At 33.2% G+C, this 26,909-nt stretch overlaps 1 protein-coding gene across 5 annotated transcripts in view; it reads right to left on the bottom strand.

Annotated features, from left to right (window-relative positions):
* The window catches only part of LOC120774194, a 279,261-nt gene that overhangs the window by 126,488 nt on the left and 125,864 nt on the right, over window positions 1–26,909 (bottom strand). For 3 of the 5 annotated variants that reach the window (XM_040103626.1, XM_040103627.1, XM_040103625.1), the window contains exons 2-7: window positions 7,361–7,923; window positions 5,065–5,170; window positions 4,901–4,991; window positions 4,438–4,823; window positions 3,353–4,257; window positions 3,181–3,284 (exon numbers count right to left, since the gene is read on the bottom strand). In XM_040103626.1, coding sequence (XP_039959560.1) covers window positions 3,181–3,284; window positions 3,353–4,257; window positions 4,438–4,823; window positions 4,901–4,991; window positions 5,065–5,170; window positions 7,361–7,425 — 1,657 coding nt within the window. In that variant the 5' untranslated portion in view covers window positions 7,426–7,923. The remainder of the gene's footprint in view (window positions 1–3,180; window positions 3,285–3,352; window positions 4,258–4,437; window positions 4,824–4,900; window positions 4,992–5,064; window positions 5,171–7,360; window positions 7,924–26,909) is intronic. The other 2 variants (XM_040103629.1, XM_040103628.1) reach the window with 2 other exon arrangements.

Here is a 26,909-nt window from a genome sequence, read left to right on the forward strand (position 1 = left end):
CTAAAGTAAAAATGTTCTCGCTCAAAAAAGTTCTTAAGACACTTTCTTCACTATCTTCAGAGTGATATCATATGGTAGATATCTGCAGGTAGCAAATAACTGCAGCTCAGCACTAATAAATCGCCTTCTGATAATGAAATACTTTGTATAAAAAAAATATATCCAAGAATCGGCTAGGGTAGTACTATTCATTCTAATTCATTCGGATCCCAAGAATTAATCTTCAGAGGGTTTTTATAAACTATCTTCTGGTAATAAGAAGTAGAAGCACAGTGTTCATTAATCGTTTCTGGTAACTATATACTTTGAATTGTATTAAAAACGTATCTCCAAGAGTCGAGTGTGGAAGAACTAATTCTCTAGTGAATGTTAGAAAAACTGATCCTAAGGCTATGCTTTATGAATGATTGTGAAAAATTTTCCGGAGGAACGAGACTAATTAATGATCACACATAGATAAGGTATTCAGAAATGATCCCAGAACTCTATTAGGTGTGGCTGAAGCAAATCGAGAACTCCAAAAATTTTACGGAAAGTGTGAAACCAGATATTGAACCGTACGATTATTATTTGTCCCTTTCTATGGCACATGCTCTGGCTCAGAAGCAGTTCCACTCACAAGACGATAACGAAAAATGTTGTGTTTCTTGGACAGCTTGACAAGATGAAGAGTTTTAACGTAATGATATTCGAGCTTTGCCAGAAAGATAGAAAAATGTTGTGACTATCGAAGGGACATACTACATCGAATAATTCATTTGTGACCATTTTCTAACAATAAAATTGCATTTTCAATAAAAAAAAATGTGAGAACTTAGTTGCGCATCTAATACTAAGCACAATTTTTAATATAAATGCTGATCTAGAAAGTGATTGTCTAAACGTGACATAGGAAGAGGTTTGACAATCTGTTGAGAAACTTTGAACAATTTTCAAGTGACAAGCAGAATAGTAATAGTTATGTATGTGAGGTGATCTTTTTAGTGATTCTGGATCAAATATAAGAGCTGACGTATCTGTGTAACTACTTTACGTGATCGGAAATTAATTATTAAGATTATTAGAGATGCTTATCATCATTGTCCTGGTAACCGATAGATCGGTTACCAAAAATAATCTGTTCACTATAAAAATTTGCAAAAGTTGATATTAAATTAATTGATTAAGAAAATGAAATATTCTGTACGTGTAGAATTTTACAATGTCACTGCTACCATATCGGACCGCTTTAGTATGTTGCTACCATACGAGGTGATTTATCAAATTTAGTCCTTGTATGAAAAAGATTTTTATTAAACATATAATATATATGTTAATATATGTATCTACGAAATTTAGTATAGATTATTTTCCAAGGCAGCAGTACAATCGCCAAAGAAATTGTTCAGATCAGACCACTATAGCATATAGGGGTCATACAAACCGATCGAACAAAATTTAGTCCTTGTACTAAAAATTTTGGATTTTTTGCTTTTGCTTCAGTGCACCAGAATTTGAACTTTTTCCCGTTCTTATTACCAATCATGTTCATTGCATTCATATATATTGAACAACATGTTGCAGCAACATTTTAACTCCAATAAATCTGCCGCAAAACACAATGACCCACATATTGTGTGTAAAGCTCGTGAAAAGCAAACAACAGTTATACAGCAATTTCCAATTGCAAACACACAGAAATACTCGAACACATATGCAACTGGAAATATATCTGCAACACGCGCCTTTATTGCTGCTACAATAAACAAACAAGCAAGGCGTTAATTAACAGTTACCACTTAGCAACAGAGCAATTAACATTGACACTCATTGCTGTTGAAGCGCACATTATCATCTGCAATGCTTTGTTGCATGTAACAAATACGCATCGAATGAGCAGCGCACTTTATTTAATACCCTCAACAAGTGGCAATAGCGAATGCACAAATTATTGGAATAGCATGTGGCACGTGGCAGGTGTGAGCGAGAACTGAGCGGAGTGGAGCAGCGAAAAAACGGTAAATTTATGCATATTGCACTTTGAAGCTTGCAACAGTTTTATTACTTTTGTATGAAACGCAACTTTGTGAATGTTTTTTTTTTTGCTTTTGTGGCACGATGCGTCTCCTTTTCTCTCGTTCTGACGCTTACTCGCTGTGCTTTTTAATTGATTGTGCAACAGTGTTGCAAGGACACTTGTTATTTTAACTTAAATGTTTTGAGTAAATGGCGAACAACTGGAGATGTCTTCATCGAGCGAGAGGAGGTAGATGAGAAGAAGTACAAACTTGCCAAGAAAACAATTAAGGGCAGAGAAGGCTGGCTGCTACATTCCGAACTTTCATTAAGAGCCAAGGACAGGCATCCTATACCTAACTGAGAGTTCATCCATGAGTGTCCCAAGAATTGTCCTTAACCAAAACTAACGTTGCTTCTACTTGATCTATGGTACTTTGGAGCTGAAGGCCTGAAAGTCGGAGAGACGAGGTGAACTTGCAGTTTGTTGTCAAAAAGATTAATTTTTTTCATTTTCTGATTTCTGGAGAGACTTAAAAACCACTTGAAACCTCTAACTTATTAATTTTTCGGTGAAAAAAGTTACTGAACTTTCGATTCGAGCTCACGAGATTTTACAAAAAAAAATTACCTTTTTCTGTCTCTTAACAAATTCAAACAAACAAAAATTCTAATTGTAGTGAGTATCTGAAGGCTTGTTGCAACAATCGCAATGTCAGACTAGCCTTGACCAGAACTTGCAAATGTAATTTGATTAATCATAAACCTTATAAAAAGAACTCTTAGTTAAGGCAGGAGTTTTTATGCGATTTCGTTGAAGATCTAGTTCTGGAGTAACTTAGACGGCAATGACTCATTTTTTTATCGGTTAAGAAAAGTAAGCGGTTGTTTGACTTATGCCTAGAAGGTTTGGGAAAAATTTTAGCTTGACTCTGTCTATTAAAAAGTCAGATGAGCAAACTTCCTTTCGATGGGGATCTGACAACTGGCTCCATGCTTGCCTCGACAGACAAGACATCACCACACTTTTTGTCAAGAAACTTTGGATAGTTTTCGTGAAAGATCGAAGAGGGAGCTGCCGTAAACCTGATCGTATTTGTCTGCTATGAGAGGCCGAACCTTCTCTTAACTTAACAAAAAAGTTACAATTGTTTTCTTCAAATACAAATCTTAAAGTGTACTCACCGGTCTGAGTGCTGGAATCGAAAAAAGTACTAGTTGTCTCCACCGTCATTGTGCCGATGGTGCCATCAATGATTTGTGCGCTTGAGTCGCGACGACCGCGATAACTGTAAAAAAATATAAGAATTTATACAATAAAATCTCAACATTAGTTATGGTCATTTCTGATACCCACCGGCACACATCGTCGCTTTGTGAGCTCTGACGTCGAAAGTTCCTGCAACGTATCATTTCCTCTGTAGTCGATTGTCGACGAAAGCCACGTGCTATCAAAATTTCTTCAGTGGTAGATTGTCTACGAATTGCCGGTCGCGAGCTCGTCTCCGCCGACACCAATGGTGGTGGTCGCGAGCAAGGACTTGGATCACGCGACGAGCAACAGCTATTCGAATCGGGAGAACGTGAGCTGCGCGCAGCCGACGAGCTCTGTCGTCGCAGCGTCTGCCGCCGTGGACTGCCGTCGCGATCGTGACTGCGATCGGGTGAGAGATGTGCGCGTGAGTCACGTCGTCCGCCACGAGATGCACTGTCCGGACTAAGCGAATCACGTCGCGACGTGCGCGCACCCGGGCAATCCTCCGGCGGATCGGGGCTAAGCGCCGGCTGTGAGCCACGTCGACTGCCGCCAGGCAGGCAGCTCTCATCGAAAGCAGTTGCTTGCCGTTGCAGACGTTGCAAGCGTGGCGCACGTTCCGGTGATATACCGGCTTTAGAATCGCGACGATTAACGCGTCCACACTGCGTAGTCGAGTCGCGACGTCCCTTCAACGGTGCGGTGGGACTAGTGGCCGGCGGTGTCACTGAGCTGGTAATGATTGTTGGTGGCGGTAGAGCTTGACAAGCGGAATCGACCTGATTGTAGTTGGTAGTAGATATTAACGGTACTGAATCAGAGCCAGCTGAACTAGTTGAAGGACGTTGCTCTTGACGGAAGTTGGGAAAATCGGGTGCAGCCAACGAATCACGTTTCTTGGCGGTCATGCCACCAATCTTGGGTGGCGGAGGCGGAGTAGTGGCACGGCCAATGTTGCTGTCGCGTCGACTCGAGAGATAACTTTCACCCGAGCCGCGACGCGAGCTCTGCAATTAGGCGTTTGCACAAGGTAAAACACACACAACAAATGGTAGTTGGGCGGGAAATGTCAGTTAAGAGGAAAGAGGAAGAAAAAGTGCGAAGTTAGGATGGAGTGTAGAGGTTAGCACGAAAGCAGAGGAAAGAGCAAAGTCTTGAAAGAAAACGCACATCATACGAACACTTACGCTACGTCCGGGACCCTCCACGACAACCGGCACCACCACAGTGGGCTCCTCGGCGGCAGTGCTCTCACGTCGATTCCAATGCTTCACAAACTCGGCCGTGTTCGAGTCACGACGTGAACGCATGCTGCGTATACCCGAGTCGGCGCTAGACTCGCGACGTTTGCGTGGTGTTATATAAGTGGTGCCGCCACCGGGGCCAGTCGACGCATCGGTGGTGGAGGTGCGCCATGGTAGGCTGCGCGCCAGGTCAGCTAAGGTCTCGCGACGATTGAGTTGCGCCTTTTGGCGTTGACTTTGTGTTGGCTGCTTGGCAGCGCCACCACCGCTCCATTCGCGCAAAATATCGGTGAGCTGCGCAAGTGAGCTGCGCCGACGACGCTGTAGACCTGTGCCGGGGTAGAGAAAAGTGTAAAAATTAAAAAAAATTAAGGTATTGAAAGTCTTGTGTCGACGGAAAGCTCACCTGGTGGCGGTGATGTACTAGGGGGCGTGGTTATCTGTGCCGCAGAGTCGCGTCGACCACCCAAACGCTGTCGTATGGTAGACTCCTCCAGCTGAAAGTGCGTGTGGCATGCAAATTTAAAGAGAAATGTAAAGTATTCTAGCGCGTTGTCTACTATTACTCACCTGCTCTCTGACCATATCGTCCCAGCCATTGCCACCCTGCCACACCAGGCCCACCTGGTGCGACAAAATTGGCAGGTTGCAGACAAAGCATATCGCTGTCATGGTCCTGAAACGGTAACCATAGCGAGATTTGTATAATTTCAAAGAAGAAGAAGTGCTTGGTAAAATCGTGTTTGTTTGAGTGTAAATATATTTACATAGAAAATAGCAAAATTAGTCGAAGAACATATTATTTTAGTGTATTACTTTCAAATGATTCAGGTAGTCAAAAGCATGCAATTGTTTTATTTTTTAGTTCTACGAATATGAAATTCTTTTAGGCTAAAACTTTTTTTCTTTTTTATTTTAGGATGACGTTTTGAAAGGCAGTCCATGCGCTTTATATGAGTATGGTAAGTTTGAAGAAAGACTATAAAAGTTTATATATAAATTTGAATATTAAAATAATAATTTAAATCGAATATATTTATCGAAAAGTGATTAATAAGTAGGCAAAAAATTATTTATCGAGAAAATAGAAAAGTTTGAAAATATGATTTGTTTTTATAATTTTTTGCGAAAACTTTAAATTTATGTAAGAGTTTTTGGAGAAACTTTCAAAGACTACATTTAAAATATATAAAAAATTATTGAAAGTTGGAAAATGTTGAAAGACACATAAACCGAGGCAACATGCAGCTTGTGCTTATAGTAAGAGGAGTGAGTCTAATTCTTGAGTTTAACTAGGTCCGAAATACTTTGATAGTTGCTGAAGAAAATCATATAAGGACTGTACTATTGATGATATTTTCTTGTTTCGAAAACCATTGGGTTTGTTAGGACGGAACTCTACTTGTCTACCAGTCTTCTCTAGTTGTAGAAGTCGATGATATCTTCCTTTTGCGATGTAAATACCTTTGGGCTTGTCTTTTGACTGTCCAATTGCTGATATCTAGTTGTTTCGATGCAAAAACCTTTGGGTTTGTTAGGAAGAAGCTCTGTCTCTCGAATATCAAATTGATCTTCTTGTTCCGAAGTAAATACTTTTGGGTTTGTTAGGACGAAGCTCTGTCTCTCGACTGCGAAAATCTTTTTTTATAAAAATATACATTCTAATCTGCTTTTTGAAGATTTATCATGTAAAAGAAGCCCTATAACGAGCCAACAAACAAATCGCTATCGAATGACTAACCGAAACTTAAAACACTTTAGGGTTCTGCTTCCAATTTTTAGGTAAAAAAATATGCGCCCATTAAGAACCAAACTTTTTGGATTAAGAATTCGTGTTCGAATTTCCGCATTTATTGGTCCTTAAGCCGTTTTGATTGAAATATTTAAACCACAGTAATATTCACTATTACTTCCTGATTTGAGCCATCTATCAGAGCCCCCAAATTTGTATCTAAAATTTGTTGTGCCATAACTTTTGTTTGCTCTTTACCGATAACTTTCTCCACTGGAGCAACTGGACTTAATGAAAATAGGTAAAGCAACAATTGCTTCAATAAGATATAATCCTATCTGAAGACGCGGAATCCTTAAAATTAGGAACCATTTTGTCATTGCTGTGGTTATATACTATGTTTTTATAAGAAGTCCAATAATTTACATTCTTGGTTTGGAACTTAGATAATAAAACTTCTTAGCAAAGTTCACAACCACAAAAATTTTGATTTCTCCGTATGACATATAGATATAAATGTTTCCAAAATAATAAGTAAAGATGCTAAGTAAACTACTACAAGAACAAACATTTTATAGTTCCCTTCCATAAATATAATTCTTATAGTGAAATTTATAGCAAATAGTTAGTTGAATAGTTAGTATTGTATTAGTTATAGTTAAAAGCTCTTAAGAAAATTTGTTTATAGCAGCAGGTTTATTTCAATGAGAAAAAAGTTTTCTAAAACTAATTCAAATGAAAAGTTAAACTATAATTTATAATTAGAATTATATGGCACAAGCGCTATAATACAGCCTATATATACAAAAGAAGTCAAACAAAGAGCGGAAATATATGTACGAGTACAGCAAGCAAAAGCATAGCAAAGATTTGTGTAAGCTTAGGTTAAAAAGACAAAAGGCTCTGAAAAGCTTCTTAGGAAATATACAAAAGTGCTTTACCAAGCTTTTTCGAGCAAAATTTATAGCAAAGCTGAGAAGTTTAGCGAAAGTTTAGCGACTGCAGTAGAGTGCAAAATGAATAAAATTATATTAATATAATATATTACATTTTATATAAATAAATAAAACTATATGAATGCCAGAAAAGTTGTTGAAGATTTGAAATTTACTGACTTCAAATAGTCTGACTAACTTTTTGCGTATGTTGGTCGTGGCGCAGGGCTGATCTATGGACCTGTAATGCCGAAGTTTTGACATGGCGCATAGTTGTGGCGTCGGCGATGACAACGGCGACAACGGTGATGATGGCGACAGCGACAGCAACGTCGGTTGACAACGCGGACTAATTTTGACTGATTTATTTCACTTAACTTGCGGTGGCAACAAAACAAACGACAAGCGACTCAAAAAGCCAAAGCAAAGCAAATTCAAAAGCGCTTATTTGTGGGTTTCCGACTAGCTGAAAATGTATACCTTTTGTTGTGTCAAGCCGAACGCTGTTGTTGTGTTGGCAGCCGGTTTCTTTTGCTGCTTGTTGTTGTTTAGTTGTTGTAGTTATAGTTGGCGTACAAGGGTTCAATGCTACCGCTTTTCACATATAAAACACACATACACACAAACACATGTAGGGTTCGATATAATATTTGATTTGTGGGTTTTGAATGGGTATGTGGATAGTTTGAGTTAGCTTGGTGGATATATATTTTTTTTATTCTATTTTTTTTTGGAGTTGGTTGGCTACTACACACAGAGAAACTGGAAAAAAGAAAAGAAAATTGACAAAAAATTACGAGGGGAACACAATTTTGATTTAAATTCATATTTTCTTCAAAAATCATATAATATGGTTAAAAGGAGGGTACACTAAAAAAAGTTACACAGCGTTCAATAATATATATATAGTTGGGTATGGTGGGGCTGTACAGTGGATTTTTGGATTTCATAATTTTCAATACAAATATGCATGCGTAGATAAGTATAAATTATAGGGGTTTTAAGAAATATTTCTCTTAAATTGCTTATGTCATTATCTTTTTAAAATAACTTATTTCTTATATAATTGTGTATTTATAAATATACGTTTCTATATTTTTTCAGAATCTTGTTTTTAATATACTTATCTAAATGCATTTTTTTCTGCATATCCCTAGCTTGTATATAGCTTATAAACACACTGCGCAATTTGTAAGGGTGCAAAAACTGCTATCAAGAAATATATTGAGATTTCAATTTAAATTTTTTTTCAGAAAAAAATTAATTGAAAAATGTTAATAAAAAAATTTAAAAAAAATGATATTGAAAAAAAAAGTTAATTAAACAGAAGAATTAAATTAGTTAATATCAAAAAAAAAATTGATTAAAACTTTAATTAATTATAATGTTATAAACGAAAAATTAATTAATTAAAATGCAAAATTAAATAAAAAAATAAAATTGAAAATTAGCTCATAAAATAGAAAAATTCAACTCAGAAAAAATAAATAATTATATTAAAGATTTAATTTAAAAAAAATTTGGTTTGCTATTTTAAAAAGTTTTGTTTTATATTTCATTTAATACATGTTTAATAATAATAATAATAACAATAATTATAATAATAATAATGATAATAATCTAATACCCGAAAAGTATTTTTTGTATTTCTAATCAAACTTCAAGTTATTTTTTTTTAAATATTTATAATAATAAATAAATAAACAAATATGTAGGTACCATATTTCTGCAAATGATTTCCAAAAATTTAAAAAATATTAAATATTAAATTTTAAGCAAAAAATTATTTCAAAAATAAAATGATATACAAACGTATTTTTTAGAAATTGAAAATTGATTTTTTTTTAATAATAATAAAAATAATGGTAAACACACTCTTTCGTTAAATGAAAACAATAATTTATAATAAAAAGATTAAGATTAAAAAATTAGTTAGCTAAAAATAATTAATTATAAATAATTGCAATTTAATGAAAATACCGAAACTAGAATTAAAACTTTAATTTATTAAAATTCTAGAAATTAATAATTAAGTTAAAATTCTTTCGCAAAATTAAAAAAATAAAATAAAATAAGATAATGAAGTTAAAAATTAGTTAATTAAAGAGAAAAAATCAATTTAGAAAAAATAATTAATTATAATAAAAATTTTATTAAGAAATTAAATACAAAAATTTTAATTAAAACTTTAATTAATTCAAATTTTTAAATTAATTATTATTGGCAAGATTAAAATAAAAATATGATATTCAAAAAAAATAGAAACATTCAATTTAGAAAAAATAACTAATTTTAATTAAAATTTAATTAAAAAATTAATTAATTAATATTTTTTAAAAATTCCGATCTAAAAATTTACTTTGAAAACTCAGTTAACTAAATAGAAAAAATCAATTAAGAAAAAATAAGCAACTATAACAAAAATTTAATTTAAAAACAAACTGAAAAACAAATTTTAATTAAAACTTTTAATAATTAAAATTTTAAAGTTAATTAATTAATTAACAAAAGTTATTAAGCAAAATTTTTCAGTAATATCGGAAAAAGTTCGTAAGTGTTCAAAATAAAAAAATAATTATTATATTTAATTTAATAAAAAAATTAATGAAATAAAAAAAAATATTACTTCGATTAAAGTAAACTATTTTTTTTTAATTTTATAGTTGTTCTTTATAAATCTTTATACTTTATTTTATTGTTTAGTTACTAAAAATTATTTTAAATTTTAAAAAGATTTAAAAGCACTTTGATTTGAAATTTTAAATTTTCAGACTTCGATGTTCCTGAAAAAATAATTTGTTTTAAAATATTGTTAAGTAAATCTTATACTTCTACTTGATATCAAAGTTTAGCAAATTCACTTTTTAGTGTTATCTTTTAATTAATTTTTGTGAAAGAGTTTGAAGTTAAATTTGCGAAAATAATTTTATAACTAATTCATATATTTTTTTTTAAATTTTTATTAAGTAATGTTTTTTATTAAATTTTAATTAATTAATATTTTTTTTAAATAAATTTTTTATAATATAGTTTGAAATGTTATTTAGCAAAGTAATTTTATAATTATATTTATAACATTAATAAATTTTTTTTACTTAACTATACATTTTTTAATTTAGTTTTTAATTAATTTTTTAAATTAAATTTTTAGTAATTTCATGTACGATTTTAGATTTTTTACAGGATCTAAAATTGTGATTTGTAAGAATTTTATTTTGAATATTGTTAAAATTTAACCTTAGCATCCTAGAAATATGCTACACATTTTTCACAAACTAAAAACTCATTCTGCTGCTTTGAATATTTATTAATTATTTTGCTCTGAGAATTTAAACATTTTCCGTGTTTTATACCCAAAATTTCCATCAAATTTATAAACGCCCATAAATAAGCTTTAAATAAATTTAAAGTATTCACGCTCGCCTGGCTCGTTCGTCAAGCAGCACAGTTATCTCGCCCCACCCTTATGCATAAGTATCCACCCTTCATGAGCCAATTCAAACCGCGTTCAATACAAACAACAGGTTGCTGCTGAGAAATTAGAACAAATGCCAGCAGACATCAACACACATACAATTGAATATTGTATGGGAACAAAGCCCGCTCTGCACACAATTCAACATATTTGATTTAATATAATTTGTATAAATGGTATAAGTACGCATATTTTGCCCCGCGCGCCACTTGCGCACATAAAAGTAAAAATAAATCGAAAATGCCAACTGCGGAACTGAGGTATCCAACTTAAATGCGCCGCGCCGTGAAGTAGGCTAACGAAGAGTATTTATGCGGCTGGCGCGCTTTAGAAAAGACCCTTCTGCGCGCTTTTGTTCACCATTTCGCTTCAATGTGTGCGGTTATTTTAGCCTACTTATACAAACACACGCACATGTACACACACAGGCGCGCACCGTTATGCGCGCACTCGCATGTGTAGCTAAGCATGAAAAGAAGCATACAAAAGGGCGTCTACTCATTATGCTTCAGAAATGCAGTCAAGCCAACAGCCAGTCTCACTTGGCAGCGGTGGCGGTGGTAGTTGCCTTGGCCGTCGCTGAGGTTTCAAGTGATTTTCAGCAACGCTGTGTGCGTATGTGTGCTGTGAGGACGCGTTGAGGTTATGCGCAAGGAAGTATAATTCAAGGCGCTTGCTATGTGTTGCAGGTTAGTGTATATACCAACATTTACTTTCGCTCGTCAACTGGAGCAAAATGATAATTTGCTGTCCATTAACGAATGCAGAAGAGATGAGAAAAAATTGTGGAAGAAATGATAAACATTATGAATAAAGCAACCACAATTCTGAGGCATGTTTAACCATGGACATGCTTGTTATAATTTCCGTGCTGACAATGTTGAAAGTTGGCGCGAAATGTTAGCGGAAGTTTTTGAAGTCAGGCATTGTGTTTTTTTCTTCGTTTAATATCGGAAAATGTTAAAAAATGAAAATGTGTTAAATTTGCATTGAAGAGCTCCATTTCGGTAATAAAAAGGAAAAGTTAGATATTTTAAGGCCTATTTTTAGGTGTCAATAAGCTTTACTTGCAATGTAGCTGTCATTTACGCGAAAACTTACATAATTTGGCAGAAATATTGCAAATATAATATTTTCACTGCATATTTTTAGGCTAAATTTCATAACTTTGAAGCATTTGGCCATTATTTACGAAAACTCATAACATTTGGACGAACTATTGCAAATATGAATTTCACTGCATACTTTTGGGCGATATTCTTATAACTTTGAAACATCCAACCATTATACAGATCAACATAGCTTTAAATTTCAGTAAATATTTATTTATCAACTATACGAATTTACATTTTGCAGAATTCTACAGCCCGGACCTTTTGTTATTAGAAACTTTAAAATTTAATTCCAGAAATTTTATGAATGCACTACACATTTCTTAACATGAATTTCGCGTTTATTTTATGTAAATTTTTCAGTAATTTCGACACGAGTAAAAAAAAATATTTATCTATTATATGCTATCTATAGAAAATTTTTCTATTGCATACTTTTAGTTGCTTCAGTGAAGTGATAACAAGCAGTTCTATGTTAAAACTTTTTTGCCGAAAGCCAGTATTGCAAAGTAACTAAAAAGTCGTATTGAATAGACGCTGAAAAAACTCTAAATTCCAAGCATTAAAAAAGGTGTTGCATACTTTTAGCAGCAACAGCAATGAATTTCCGTGAAAAATCCAAACTACTTTCACTGTTCTCTACTATTTGTAATAATAACTGAAAGCAATGATTTGTGTACTTTGCAACTGAGACAAATCAGTTTTATACAATTTTATAGCATACTTTTACGAGTTGCATGCAAACTTTTGGTCAATCTGGTTACACGTGTAGCAGCGAGGTATTTACTATTTAATTAAATTACCTATACTAAATTACAGCTAATTATAACGAGCTGTTGCAATAAAAGTGAAGTGGTTTTGGTGCTGTGCCTGAAGATATACTAAAAATTAAATTAATTTAAAAAATATCTGATTTGTTAGTTTCGATTAAGCAGGAAAAGTGCACGTAAAGTATAGATTGTGTTGTTATAATACCTTTTAAAGCAGTTGGAATCTATTATTAAAATATTGCCTACCTTTAGGCAATGCTATTCAAAAATTTTGAAACTTATTTATAAAATACAGCATTTGAAATGCGTACTCTTATTTATAGCTCGAAAATTAAATAATATGCGAATTTTACATATTTACATAGATTGTGCCCCTAAAAGTGGGCAGTAAACTGTTTTATGTGAGAGCATGTAGCCTTGGGCTTTAATGAAAATGCATTGTTGTAAGTGCAGTAACTAAACTGCTCGAATCCTCATAATTTTCAATACTAACAGTAAACATTTTTTAATATTTTTGATAGCATAAGTACTTGAAAAATTGCATACTTTGCGGCGTACATTTTTTTAACTTTCAAATACACAAATATACATTTATGCAGCATGTAAGTGTAGCTTTCAGTCACACTTGTGTTTCAGGTTGTTCCTATGTAACTTGATATGTAATGCATACTTTAAGGCGCTCCAATATAGTTAAGCTTTTAAGCACTTTATAAAAAAACTCTGTCGCACTTATTTTAAATATGGGTTTTATAATTTCTTTTGCTCCAAACGTTGTTTCTTGGCCGGGCAAATTTTCTCACGCTCACGCGTAACAACAATCCACATAATTCAATTTCCTGAGTATTACTTTAAATTTCCGCCGAGAGCGTGTATATAAACACACTCACATAGACGTGACCCTGCTTGCTAGACCGGCTTGGTTGTGTGTTGTTGCAAGTTGAGTAATGCAGCTTTGCTGGCGAAAGCAGTTGTCCATCCAGCCAACCAACTGGTCCGTTTACTTCGCTGTCCGTATGTCCGTACGACTGGCGGAGCTTAGTGTGTCAATGTCAGCGACGGACGGCGAAACAAATAGTGGTTGAATGCGATTGAGTGGATTCTGCGGTTAAGGATTTAAAGAGATGAATGGCATGATGAGCGACGGAACGGGCGGAAGGCGCAAATAAAAAAAAGCTTGTAGCAGACATTGTGGTATGGCATAAAAAACGGAATGAGCTAGTGGAAAGCGAGCGAGATTGAGTTAAGCAGCTAAGTGAGACAAGCGTTTAAAGTAATCCAACGAAAACAAGTCAAAAAAGCAGCTCCAAGGGAACAAATGGGGAGTAAAATATAAAAGTGGCAAGCTGCAAATCAAAAGAGTAAATTTTTAGTTGAGGGTAGAAGAAAATTATGGAGTCTGCAGCATAAATGTGTACTTAGAAGGTTGAATAGAAGAAGCTTGTATATTACTAAGCTTTCATGTTTGTCTGAAGTCTGAAAGAAAGCTTTCGTAAATTAACTTTCATCTCTAGAAACCCTCAAGGAGATAATCCAATATCAATTGGTCTGCTAATTGTGGAAACAAGTTAGAGGGAACAGAAAATGTTCCTAACTTACTAAGCTTTTGTTTTTTAGCATAAAAGAAATCCAAAAGCAAGCTTGATAAAATATCAGCTGGACTGCTAATTGTGGGAAAAAAATAGAAGAAACAGAAAAACTCTTCTAGAACCAAGCTTTTTTACCGTAAGGCATAAAAAAATATCCAGAAGAAAGCTTTCATGAACAGCAAAAACTCTGACATACATATATTGATCATTTCATCTGCTAAATTGGGATAAAAAGTTAAATGTGACAGAAAAAGCTCGATTCCTAAGCTGTTAAGTTTTGGAGTATACAAGAAGTCTGAAAGACAGATTTTTGGGACAGGAAACATATTTGAATATAAAGAAGATCGAAAAATGCTTAAATTAATATCCATCGCTAAAGGTCCTCAAGGACAGAGTGCAAGCTCATTTAAACTGCTAACTGGCGTAAAAAGTTAGAAGAAACAGAAATATCCCTTCAATTCCTATGTTTTTGTACTTTGAGATATAAAAGAAGTCCACAAGATAACTTTTGTGGAGCGAAAGAGCATTTCGAGCATAAAAGAAATCCTCAAGAAAGGTGCACTACTGGCCTACACCTTCCTAAACGATTAGCGTTTGATGTTAAAATCTTGACAGTATGAAGAGCTTTAATTATTGACATATAAAAAAAACAGAATCAAGACCGTCCGACGTGTGCCTTGTTTCTTTTTCTGCACCATGGTCTAATAGAGACAGCTGTCTGCGCCATCTGGTGTCTAGCGAATGTTAAAAAAGCACTTCGCGATAAAGACGGTGAAGCTACATATACATTTATATTGAAAATGATGAGCAGCGGGCGTCGCGGCGCTTCACCAAAGCAGCAGTGTTAACAAAAGCTTAGAACTCGGTGTGTGTCTTGCATCGAGTCTGGCCAGCCCACCGAAGCTAAATAAATCCAAAGCACGTAGTGTCTAGGACGGCCAGCAGACTTCTACACGTCTGTGACCGCTGCGTCAGCCTACTGCCCTTTAACGAGACAAACTAGTTGACTTAGTACAATGCGCTTTAATCACCGTTCCCCTCGGTGCGACAAGCACCTTGTTTCCACAACAGCAAGAGCAGCAAGTGTCTGGCCGCCAGTTTGCCGAATGAATACTTCACGACGACGACGAAAATGTGCTCTCAAGTTGCTGTGCGTTTCTAACAGCTTGTTATTGCTATTGTTGCGCCTGTTGCAAGCAGTTATGTAATGCATTACACGCGCATTGCTTGCAAGGTTGCAGCCTGTTGAGGTGCAGCGCGCGCTTCAAACTAAGACTAACTAGGCAATATGCCAGTATGGCTGTAGCATACTGTAGGGCGTCCGTCGAATGGAGTTAAGAGCTGAAGCACGTTTAGAGACCTACGCTGTTGCAACACAATTAACATGCCGACCACTGAGCAATTGCTTGCAACAACTTCAAGTTAATGACTGTGACAAAGGCACACAGGCGCGCACTGGACGAGTTGCCCTCTTGGTGGTTGACGCTCAAGTGCCGCCGCGTGTAATTTGAGCTGTCTTTTAGTTGGCTATTGTTTGGTATGCTGTTAGCGGGGCGAGCTGTGATGTTTGCTGACAGCTGCCAATTACGTTGTCATATTAAAATATCAAAACGCAACGAAAACACTGGCGTTGTTAGATACCGTTATACAGCCGCAAAATTAATTAAAACTTGTGAAAAAGCAAAGCAGTGCTGCAGAGCGCGCAGAAAGCTACAAAAAGGGTATTCGTTTTGCCTGTGAAGGAGGGTGAAAGTTTGTGGCACAATTCGAAATGAGTCGAAAATTTACCAGTGCCACGTCGACTTCAAAATATATGCCACAATATGTCAAAAAACCGTCAAATTTAAGCTATGTTGTACTTTAGCAAGTATTGGCTCACGGCCAACGCACTCTATCACCTCAGTGAATACCACCATTGCTACGTGCGTGTCTTTGCATTACATTCGGAGCGTGTTAATGCGAATTCCGCTTGCTCAGTACGCATAATTTATGCATAATTTCGTTTGATAAACTAATTAGCTGTTGATGTTTGACGTTTATGTGCATTTGTGCACCTGAAAATGTACAGCATAATTATAGGCTGTTGCCACCAACTCATATTTCATGCACGTGGGCACACGCCGAAGATGTCCGAAATATCTATATAGACGAAATTACAAAGCAGGCTGAAAGCTAGTGCCGAAGTGTCCTATTACTTGTACAAGAAGTTCGTAATTGTAATTTATCAGCCGAATATGTATTTATGGTGCTTATGTAGGCGTAAGCTGGAAGTAGCGTAGGTTTTAGCTAAGTTATTCATAAATTGCAAATTCATTGTAATTTTAAGGCGGTGAAAAGTTCACGAAACGAACTTTTATTTAATGGTATTTAAAAAAATCGTAGCATACTTTTAGGCATAATAAATTTTTTTAAGTAAAAACTTCCAAAATACTTTCAAATCTCAATAAGTTGTCAAAATTAAGCATGAAGAGTTTTTAATCCTTCAATATACGTTCACTAAAGCATACTTTTAGGCGATGTACCATAATCTACTTTCATATAAATTCTAAATTGCTTTCAAATCTCAATAAGCCGCCCAAATTTTGCAAAATTTTCTTTTAAATACTTAACAATGCGTTTTTATTGCATACTTTTTGGCTTTTTACCAAAGTCTTCTAAAAAATTAACCCCACAACTTATATTAAGCACACAACTGCAAGTTTAAGTTACAAAGTGTATTGCTGAGCCATATCAATATAAACATTGGCATAGTTTTAGGTGCAAATATTAAAAAAATTAATAAAAACTAATACTAAATTCAGTAGAAAATAAAATTCATTTTTAATGCTCGAAGTATTTCATTAGTTTCTTCCCGAAATTTTTAATCTTCTAATTTTTTCATTTCATAATTTTCTTTCACAATGTTCCTGGCAAGACTTACCTACTTCAAGGCAAACTATAAAGCAATATATGTATATATAATATTGACATTCGAAACTTTTTGACTATTTAAACATGTGAAACGAGAATTTTGTTAAATTAAATCCTTTTCTTAAATGTTTACATACTTTTCGGGGCATGTTGTAGCCTTTGAACTACTTCACATGTGCTTGATTCCATAAGACCATTATAGATTTTATATACATGCAAACAACTCTTCAATTTCATATATTTCGCTGAAGTTTGCCAACTTTTAGGCTCACAACCTATCCTAAGCAAATATTAATGTACAAATAAGCCAACATACAGCACTTCAAATTCTGTTTTACTTTTCCTGCTTAAATCTCTAATATTGCTACAGCTTTGCATAGCTCAAAGCGTAGTGAAATTAGTTTTTTCTTTTATCTTGCATCTTTCCCAAGAACTAGCGAGCTCGATATAAAATGACGAGGCAATTGTGTAAATGTATTGTTGTAGATATCTGCGAAATTAAGCAATACTGATATCTGATGGTAGAATATGTGAAGAATTTCTGGAATACCGAAGAAAATGAGCAATTTGGAGGAGTGGAGCACACTCTGAAATGTAATATACAAATATTTTCCATAGATACTATCTAAGCAATGAGTAGCAGCAGATAACAAATAGATACTGCTGCTGGGAATATGCAGCCGTTGGTAGAGTCGTAATATCGAATATCATTTTAATAAGTTTATATGAGCTTACAACTGCTGTCAGCTTGGATGCTGTGCTGAGCGATACTTGTGTATATGAGTGCAAAAAGCTGGAATTATAAGAAAGCATATGCAAACTGTAGCTTGGTAATTATGCATAAGCCATGCCAACGTAGATTTAATTCAGTAGTACGAGAAATTTTTTGTGTACGGAAGAAATTTAGCTGGTAAAAAATTTCAGAAATGTATTAGCTTTGATCTCCAGAAATTAGCTGAAAATTGGCAGCTATGGATATTGGTGGTTTAAATAAACGAAATAAGTTTATATAATTTGTAAACTCTAAAAATGTATTTAAAATATTTAAAAACTCTTAAACCACACGTATACTATTTTAAAAAAATATTGTGAAATTTGGCAGCATATGGACTGGAGTGTATTGTTCGAATTCTATAACTAATAACAAACCTCGATTTTAGTAGTATAGTCTTTGCACCATCTGATTTCGTTATAAAATCACATATGGCCTTAAGTGAAATGTGGTGCTCAAGTTATAAAAATGTGTGCAAATCGACAACTGTGTAAGTTTTCATTTAGTTTTTTTACAAATAAAAATAACTATATAATACGCAGCTTCTCAGAGTAAATTTTTATTTATAGATTGCGGATTGTGAGTGAAAATTGGTAACAGCGAAAATTAAAAGTATATCATTGTCTGAGGTATATGTTCACTCAGTTGTTTGAAGCGAACACTAAAAGCACTGTTTACTCCAGTCATGTCTATATTAACTCCAGTAGCTAAATTTTCGTGTAAGTGAAAATTGGCAACAATGTCAACCTCATAACGATACTGTGGAATTATTTAAGAAATCTCTTCATAAAAGACTCTAAATGCAATACAAAACTAATATGTAGACTAACCGCGATAAACTCTTCCCTCCATTAAATATAATAGCATTTGCTGCAAGCGAAATGTGGCAACATGACGCACATACAAATAGAGTATTAGCAAATATTGAAATAGATACCTGGACAGCAACAATAGTATTGTCAGTGAACGGAAATCCGTAAGGAAATTATTATGCAAAATAAGAGTCGCACGCGGCGACAGCAAGGAGGGGTGGGATACAAGGAACAATGTGATGTTGCAGATAATGAAGAGGTTGCAAGAATAATGAAAGTATGTAGCAAGTATACAACGACAAGGCACGAAATCAACGAAAGTGAGTAGAGAGTGATGCAAGTTGGAAAAAGATTTGCTAACGGCAATGAATGTGAGAATTGGATTAACTACATTTAAGCGCCAAAAAATGACACTCGAGACCGCTACACAGGCGACTGTGGGTTAAAAATAATTTCCGTTAGCTGCATAACTCTTTTACGCATATCAAATTTATAGTAAAGCTGAAAGATTTTTATGCAAATTGAATATGTTGCTGCAATAAATTTTAGGAAAAGTCTCTTTGCCAACCAACTGCACAGCTGAAGTGCCACTTCTATCCTCTATTACATTTGCTGCAAATTTATGTGCTTGCCACTGTGTGCATAAGCCCTTCCCTCTGTGCGTTGCAAGCGGCAACATTTTTACTTAAACACTTCAATGCGCTTCATTGCTTGCCACATGCCACACCAGCTACATTTGTTTACAATAATATTTCGCAACACGGTATGCATGCTATGTTGCATGCAATACAAATCACTTTGTAAGTTGGCATTTGCGCCACAATTTAAGTGCAGTTAGGTCAAGCAAAATGAAAAGCAACAACGAAAGTAGCTGCAACATATACAAAGTCTGCGTACAAAAGTGTTGCCATAGTCAACATCCAAAACTTAATTTGCCACATGTTGCCATTTACACACTATTATGAGCACATAAATCACATTGCGTGGTTGTGTGGCAGGGAATTTCTTTACAAAAAGCAAAGTTCAATGAAAAGGGGGGAGGCGTTGTGATTGTGCAGAGTTAAATCAAGCATAGTTTTTTGTTATTTTGCAGCGTTTAAATCTTTTTTTTCAAAATCCTATAAAATTTATTTAAAAATAAAATTATTAAAAAAATGGAAAGTTCAGAATTCTCAGAATTTTTTTATGATTTTTAAAATTTTTTCTGTAATTAAATGTTTTTATAAAAATGTAAATACAGCAAAATTTAAAATATAATCATTATAACATTATATTAGGTCTTTAAATTTAGCATAAGAAATTTTTTGTAGAACAATTTTTTTGGAAACTTATAAAAAAAATTTGAGAAATTGATAAAAAAATTTTAAAATTTTATGATTTTGTATGATTTTTTTTAAATTTTTTTTGCATTTAAAAAAAATGTAGAAATTTTTTTAAAATTTATCAAATATTTTTTTTTGTATTTAAAAAAAATTAATCAACGAAAATAAACAGGCTTTTATTTTTCTTTTCAAAGATTACTGTAAATTTTCATATATGATAATTTATTTTTTAATTTGTTTAAAAAAAAATTTTATTGTAAATTTTCATGTAATTTAGTTTTGAGTTTGTTTTGTCAAAAAAGTTTAAAAAAAATATAAAAAAAAAATTATAAAAATTATTAATATTTATTAAAAGATTGTTTTTTAATTAATTTAATTTTAAAAAATTTAATTTTTTTTAATTTTTTTAAATTTTCTTTTCATATATTATTTTTTTTAGTAAGTTTTATGAAAAAACTCGAATAAACCTGAAACATCGAAAAATATAAAAAAGTATTTTAGTTTTTTTCTCAAATTTAATATTTTTTATTTTCCTAATCCATTTTTTCCTAAAAACTTTTTCAAGTCTGCTTAGTTTCCTGTTCATGAAAGTTAGAAAAGATGAAAGCTCAATGAGCCGCAAAAAGCCTATACTGTATGTAGATGTATGCAAATTCACACTCCACACGCACACAAAACGACCATAAAAGACAGCGTTTAAGTTCAAATAAAATAAATTATAATTTAACTGCGATTTACGCGCAATGAAAAAGTAATTTGCTAGCTTTGGCTTAAACGGAAGGCAAATAAAAAAGTCACATTAAAAGCAAAATAAAATAATTTCCTTGTTGTTCTTATTGTTGTAGCATATGTTAGCGCGAACAATAAACAGCATGAGCACACATCCGTATGCAAGCATGAGCGCCGCTAAATAAGCACATGAGTACCCACATTCAAACATACACACACACACACGTATGCATAGCTACGCAAATATTTGTGCATGTTGCGTATACGCACTGTATGCCATTGGCCATTGACCATTGTGCTGCCACTGAGAAAGGGTCACTTGTGCGCTTTGTTTTTCACTTCATTGTTGCTACTGTTGGGCTTTTCGTTATTGTTGTGTGTGTTTGTTTGTTGCTATGCGCCTGTTTGTATGTAATATTTATTTATTTTTTGCTTTGAAAAATCGTAATCATTTGCGTGCCTTTGCGCCTGCAACTGTCACTTCCGCTCCGCCGCTTGTTTATATACTGTTAAACTACACCGCAATTTCCGTTAGCTTTGGCATCATTTTTCATTTTCTGCTTAGCGGCCAGCGGGTATAACGTGGCCGGGGTCAGTGAGGCGATACTTTATTGGCGCGGTTGGCGATTTCCGGTTGATAATATTTAAATGAATATGCGCCCGCAATGGTCGATGCGAGCAGTTCACGCCCGCTGTGTGCATGTAAGTGGTCAGCCAATACAGTTAGGCGTGAAGGAACAAAGATACTGGCAAGCAAATAAATTTTAAAGTATTTGCCATAGAAATTGTAATTTAATTGCGAGTTGGGGTTCCTTAGGTTGAGGTTAGGGGTAAGGTGAGAAATACATTTTTGTAATAAATGTAAGTGAGTCGTTAATAGTGAAGATATTAAATATAAAAAATTGCTTAAAGAATGGCACAGGTAAACCTTTTATTAGACTTGAAACAAAAACCAGGAAATATAGGTATAATATTTTGAGTGCAATGTGATTCAAACGTTAGTTTTCTCAGAAAAGAGTTTTGTAGATTTTCCTTTTTCCTCAGTTGAAAATTTTCCTTCAAATCCTCAGTTGGAACTATTTAATAATGAAATTTCGGAATACTTTGTTCTTTTTCATAAAAAATTTGAACTTAGTTGAGAAATGTATCTTTATGGCAGCTAATTGAACTTCTCGTATATTTTTAATATTAATACTTAGTTATTAGCTTTAAGAAGGAAAAATTATACTTATATTTGATTAAAAGGTTAAATAAAATTAAATTTTATAGTTTATATGTGAATAAATTTACTTATATAACGTTGTTGTATCTGTTCCAAAAAAGTAGAAAAAATTTCGTGATTTGTGAATGTTGCAAAAGTTGCTTTATTAAAATAGTTTTTAAAGCTATGAAAATCAGCAAGATTGTAAACTTTTACCGTACGTCTTTTTTGTTAAAGTGTTGAAAATTACAACAAACCTTATGATATATATAAATTATTAATTACTTCACATGGTATTTTAAATATTTATCTATAAACTTAAGAATGCAAGCGAAAATTGGGAACAGTGTAGATTTAAGAAAATAGTTCTCAGATGTTTGAATCAAACACTAATAGCAATATTTGATACTAAAATTAATGTTATTAGTTCCAACAGTTCTTTTTTTTAGCACGGGTCGAAATTGACTTTTCATAAGTATATGGAATATTTAAATCTATGTATAAACAAAAAAAAAAAAAAAACAAAAAAAAACACATAATTTGTGTAATATCATATAAAATAAAATTAAAAATATTTAATAAATATATTTATACATAAACGATTAAATTATTTTAAAAAGTAAAGATTTCAGAATCAATTTTTTTGATATAAACTTACAAAAAAAATTAAATAAAAAGTTATAATTATTATTTTAACATTTACATATGCCTAAAAATATAATAAACCTAAATAAATAAAAAATAATATGAACTTAAATTTTATATATAAATATATTTGTTTGCTATAACTTTTTATACCAATTATTCTATTTTAATACTATAAAATTTAAGAAATTCAGAACATTTATTCTTAAATTTTTTATGAATTCCAAATTTTTTTTGCTAAACCTTTTTTTTAAATATAAAATTTAAAACATGATTTGTATAACATTATATTGGGTATTTAACTAATTATTGATCATTTTTTCAAAAAAAAAATTTTAAAAATTTATGAAATAAAAAAATTTTGGAAATTTATCAAATAACAACAATTTTGGAAAATTTATCAAATAAAAACAATTTTTGGAAAAATCAAACAAAAAAAATTTGAAAAATATTTCAATTAAAAAAAAAATTAATACTTATAAAAAATAATACTTATTAAAAATTTGTAAAAATTGAAGAAAAAAACTGGAAATTGGCTTTCTTTTAATGTGTTTTAGTCCTACTACTACTGCACAACATTTAAATAAAAACTATAACAAATTTATATGTAATATTCAGAAAAAATCTTAGAAAATAATTTGTACAACATTATATTTGGTCTTCAAAAGTAAAAGAAAATTTTTTGAAAAGCAATTTTTTTAGAACTTACAAAAACATTTTTAAAAATTTTTTAAGTAAAAAAAATTGGAAAATTTATCAACAAATTTTTTTTTGAAACACTGGAAAAATCTATAAAGGAAATAATAATCAAGAAGAAAAGAAAATTTTGGAAAACAATTTTTTTAGAACTTATAAAAAATTAATTTTGAAAATTTATAAGAATAAAAATAAAATTGAAAATGTAAAAAAAAAAATTTTAAAAATTTATAAAAAATAAAAATGCCACTTTAAAAAAATTTAAAATTTACTACTACTACTATCGTATAGGATTTAATTAAAATTATCATATATTTATTTATACTTAAAAAAATTATTAAAAATTCTTATAAAAAATATAAAAGTAGACTTCAAATAAAAATTTATTATTAAAATGTTTATGCATAAAATTTATAATTTTCAGAAAGATATATTTTTTATAATTTGTTTGTAGTCAAAAATGTTTAAGAGCTAAAAAAAATTCAGAGTATTTTAAAATATTCTACTGACAATATTTTATAATATTCTTTATAGTAGTAAGTAAAAGTAATTAATTTAATTTCTCATTAACTTATCTACGTATATTTTTGCCTGCGAAAATTCTCCTCTCTATTTCTTGGAAATATAACTCATTAACTCTCACATATATTTCGAGCAACAATTAACTGTCTAAATCAACACTAAAATATTAACGATTACATTCCAACTCAATCCATCACGCATTTGCACTTTAGAGACACCTTACTACCTTAGAATCTACAAGCATTCCTGCGTGCCACCTCAAATAATTAGAGCAGCGCATAATAATCACGCGCCGTCGCAGCGAAGTTAAGTGACTTCTCATGTCACCGGCGAAATTTTATGAGCTCCGGCAGCAGGAGGTTACACACACACAAGTACGCTCACGCGTATAACTGAGAGCAAAGCATAAATGTGCACTTAAACGAAAAATAATATTAAAAATATAGCCAGCGACATGTTGGAGTAATGAAGTCCACGCCGCCGGAAGGGGGGTGGGCAATGTGGAGTGGTGTTGTAAGGCAGTTAATGCCACAGCAATCAAAAGCGAAAATAAAGTTGACTTGACCTTAAGCTGAGCACAGTGAGCGTGGAACTAAGCCGACCAACGGCCATGGTCGTGAAGCCGCAATTCGAAGCACGCAGGATAATGCGCGTCTAAGGATGAGCGCGGTATAGGGTGGGTGGTAAAGGGCGTGCCGTGTCTATACGCCGTTGAGATGCTGTCGGCCACGTCAGCGTAAATATGTCAATGACGTTGCCAGCGATAATGAAGCGAAAATGCGAATGCGATTCAGCGTTGCTGATTGCGAATGACTGACTTTGCTTTCAGTCTCCCGCTCCGCTGGCTTTTTGGTTTTTGTTATTTGTTGTTTTTGTGCATGCGGCAGCGCTGCCGCTTGGTGTTTACATTACCAGAAAATGCGCTTAAGTGAAATCTTTTCATGTGCCAACGTAACGCAAATTCGCAAATTTTCACACAGCAGCAACAACATACAACCACTGTTTCAAGCCCTAACAGTCTGCGGCTGCCTGGCTTTCTTCCTGCTGCCTTTGACTTTCATTTGGCGGCCCTTCCGCTATATCCGCTCCCCACCACACTTGATAGCTGTCGGCTGTTTGCTTTCACTTTGCTTTTTGATGTTTTTACGCGCTGTCAAAAATTCAGTGCATACTTATGGGCGCTGTGCGCCTATGTGTTGACAACCCAGTAGGAAATTTTTGCTAAAAAATTTGCAGTGTGAAAACTTTAAGCTATTTGGAGGCAGCTTACTTTTGGAATGTGTATTTCACATGCTCAAGAACTAAATGTATGACATTTGCGGCCAAAAAAAATCGCTAAAAAAATTTTCTTCATTTTTAAGCGAGCGCTTCCATTTTTGAATAGTACAATGTGTTGAACAAAAAAGTCGACGGATTTAAATTTCGAGCTCATATCTTCTCATCTACGTGCACCATCCCTGCGAGAAACTTAAGTTTATATGGCAGGTAGGCGTAGTTTTGAAGCAGATTTTGCAATTTTCCAGCAGATGAGAGCTTTAATCATAATACTCGACAGAACTCAATTTCAGCTCGATAACTCTATATTTGCACTTTTTAGCGTATATTTTCAAAAACCGTTATCTGACTGATAGGATCGTTTTCTATGTTATTGGTTTTTTTGGACGCAAATGTGCTCCTCAAAACTGAATTTCCGTTTCATATTATGAAATTGACCCATATTTGAATAAACCGTTCTTTATTGAAGGGTTGAGATTTCCAAGAGATTTTAGTTAATAACTTTTGCTATGGTTAATAAATCGGCCAGAATCCTATATGGAAGCCATAGTCTTAAATTTTACCTTCCCCGACTACGAAAAATAAAACCGTTATATGGCAGGTGTGTGTAATTTTTGATGAATCTTTTCTAATTTTTGATATATAAAAATATTGCTCAAAATATGAGACCAAACCCAATTTCAGCACAATTCTTTGACTTATGTAAGCACCAGCCATATTGGCAATAAACCGTTATGTAAGTGTTGTTTTCGAAAAATTCGTAGAATATCAAATATTTCTGTTAGTCGCTGATGAGATAAAAAAAAAATAAAAAAATAACATTTCCAAATTCTTACTGGGTATGATGATTGATAGCACACACACACACAAAATAGATTATGCGTGTATAATGGTGCTTGCGTGCCTGCACGCTTTCATCTCAGATTAAAAGCATATTTTTCGGTGACTTTTATGCTTTCCGCTAAGTCTCTGTGTCGTTGCTGGGTGTGTGTAGAGTTTTTGCTGTTTTGTTGCTTGGAACTGTGGCTGTGGCCTTCCCTTTGACTGGTCGCTTGGCAGTTTTACTGACATTACCCGGCTGATTGTAGGCTGGTAAGCAGATTTTTTTACTCCGACTCTTTGCTTGATTTTATAGATTTCTTTGCGATTTGTGGCGCGCTCTTGATTACTTTTGTGCGCGCAATTGTTGTTGTTAGATTGGCGTTTTTGTTAATTTGGACGTTTGGGCTTAATGTTAGAGGTGTGTGTGTGTGTGGATGTTTGTGAGTCCTTAGTGAGATCAAAGCGGCTTGTAATGAATGATTGAGTTTTTTGTGGTTTTTTCTGTTAGGAAAGTGCTTCCAGTCATATTTGAGCGATCAAGTTGCAGTTTTTTATACAAATTTTGGTAAAAATTAAAATTTTTACTAGTCCTGTCATCATTGTCTGTACTCAGCTTTTGTGATATTTTTTTTTATTTTCGGATTTGAGGTATTTTTGTGCAAAAAAGTATTCCTCTTCGCCTAACACCTTCTTTCAGAGATCCTCTAGGCAATCGGCTGCGGTTTTAAGGGGTTTCAAAATTTTTAAAAATTAATTACATTTCGTTTTTTTTTTATATTAAATTCTACAAAATTCTAATTATTTGTAATTATTTTTTCAGTAAAATGCTTTTTAATAAAAAATTTACGAAGAAGTTAGATTTATTCTGCCTTGGGTGAGTGCGTATAATCCCTTAAATTATCTCACTCTTAATCGCTTGGGCTCTCATTCGCCCTCTTATTGCATTGTCAAAATTTTATTTTCGATTTCGGAAACTGTAAGATTCTTTTGTCTCAATGCAATCCATGTTCTTTATTAATTCATTGGCATTTCTAGTAAAGTTGGTAAAGCAAACTTCTGTATTTATGTCTCCCAGAAATGTTGTAGTTTTTTTTTTTTT

This window comes from Bactrocera tryoni, chromosome 4 (assembly GCF_016617805.1).
Source record: "Bactrocera tryoni isolate S06 chromosome 4, CSIRO_BtryS06_freeze2, whole genome shotgun sequence".
NCBI classification, from domain to species: domain Eukaryota; kingdom Metazoa; phylum Arthropoda; class Insecta; order Diptera; family Tephritidae; genus Bactrocera; species Bactrocera tryoni.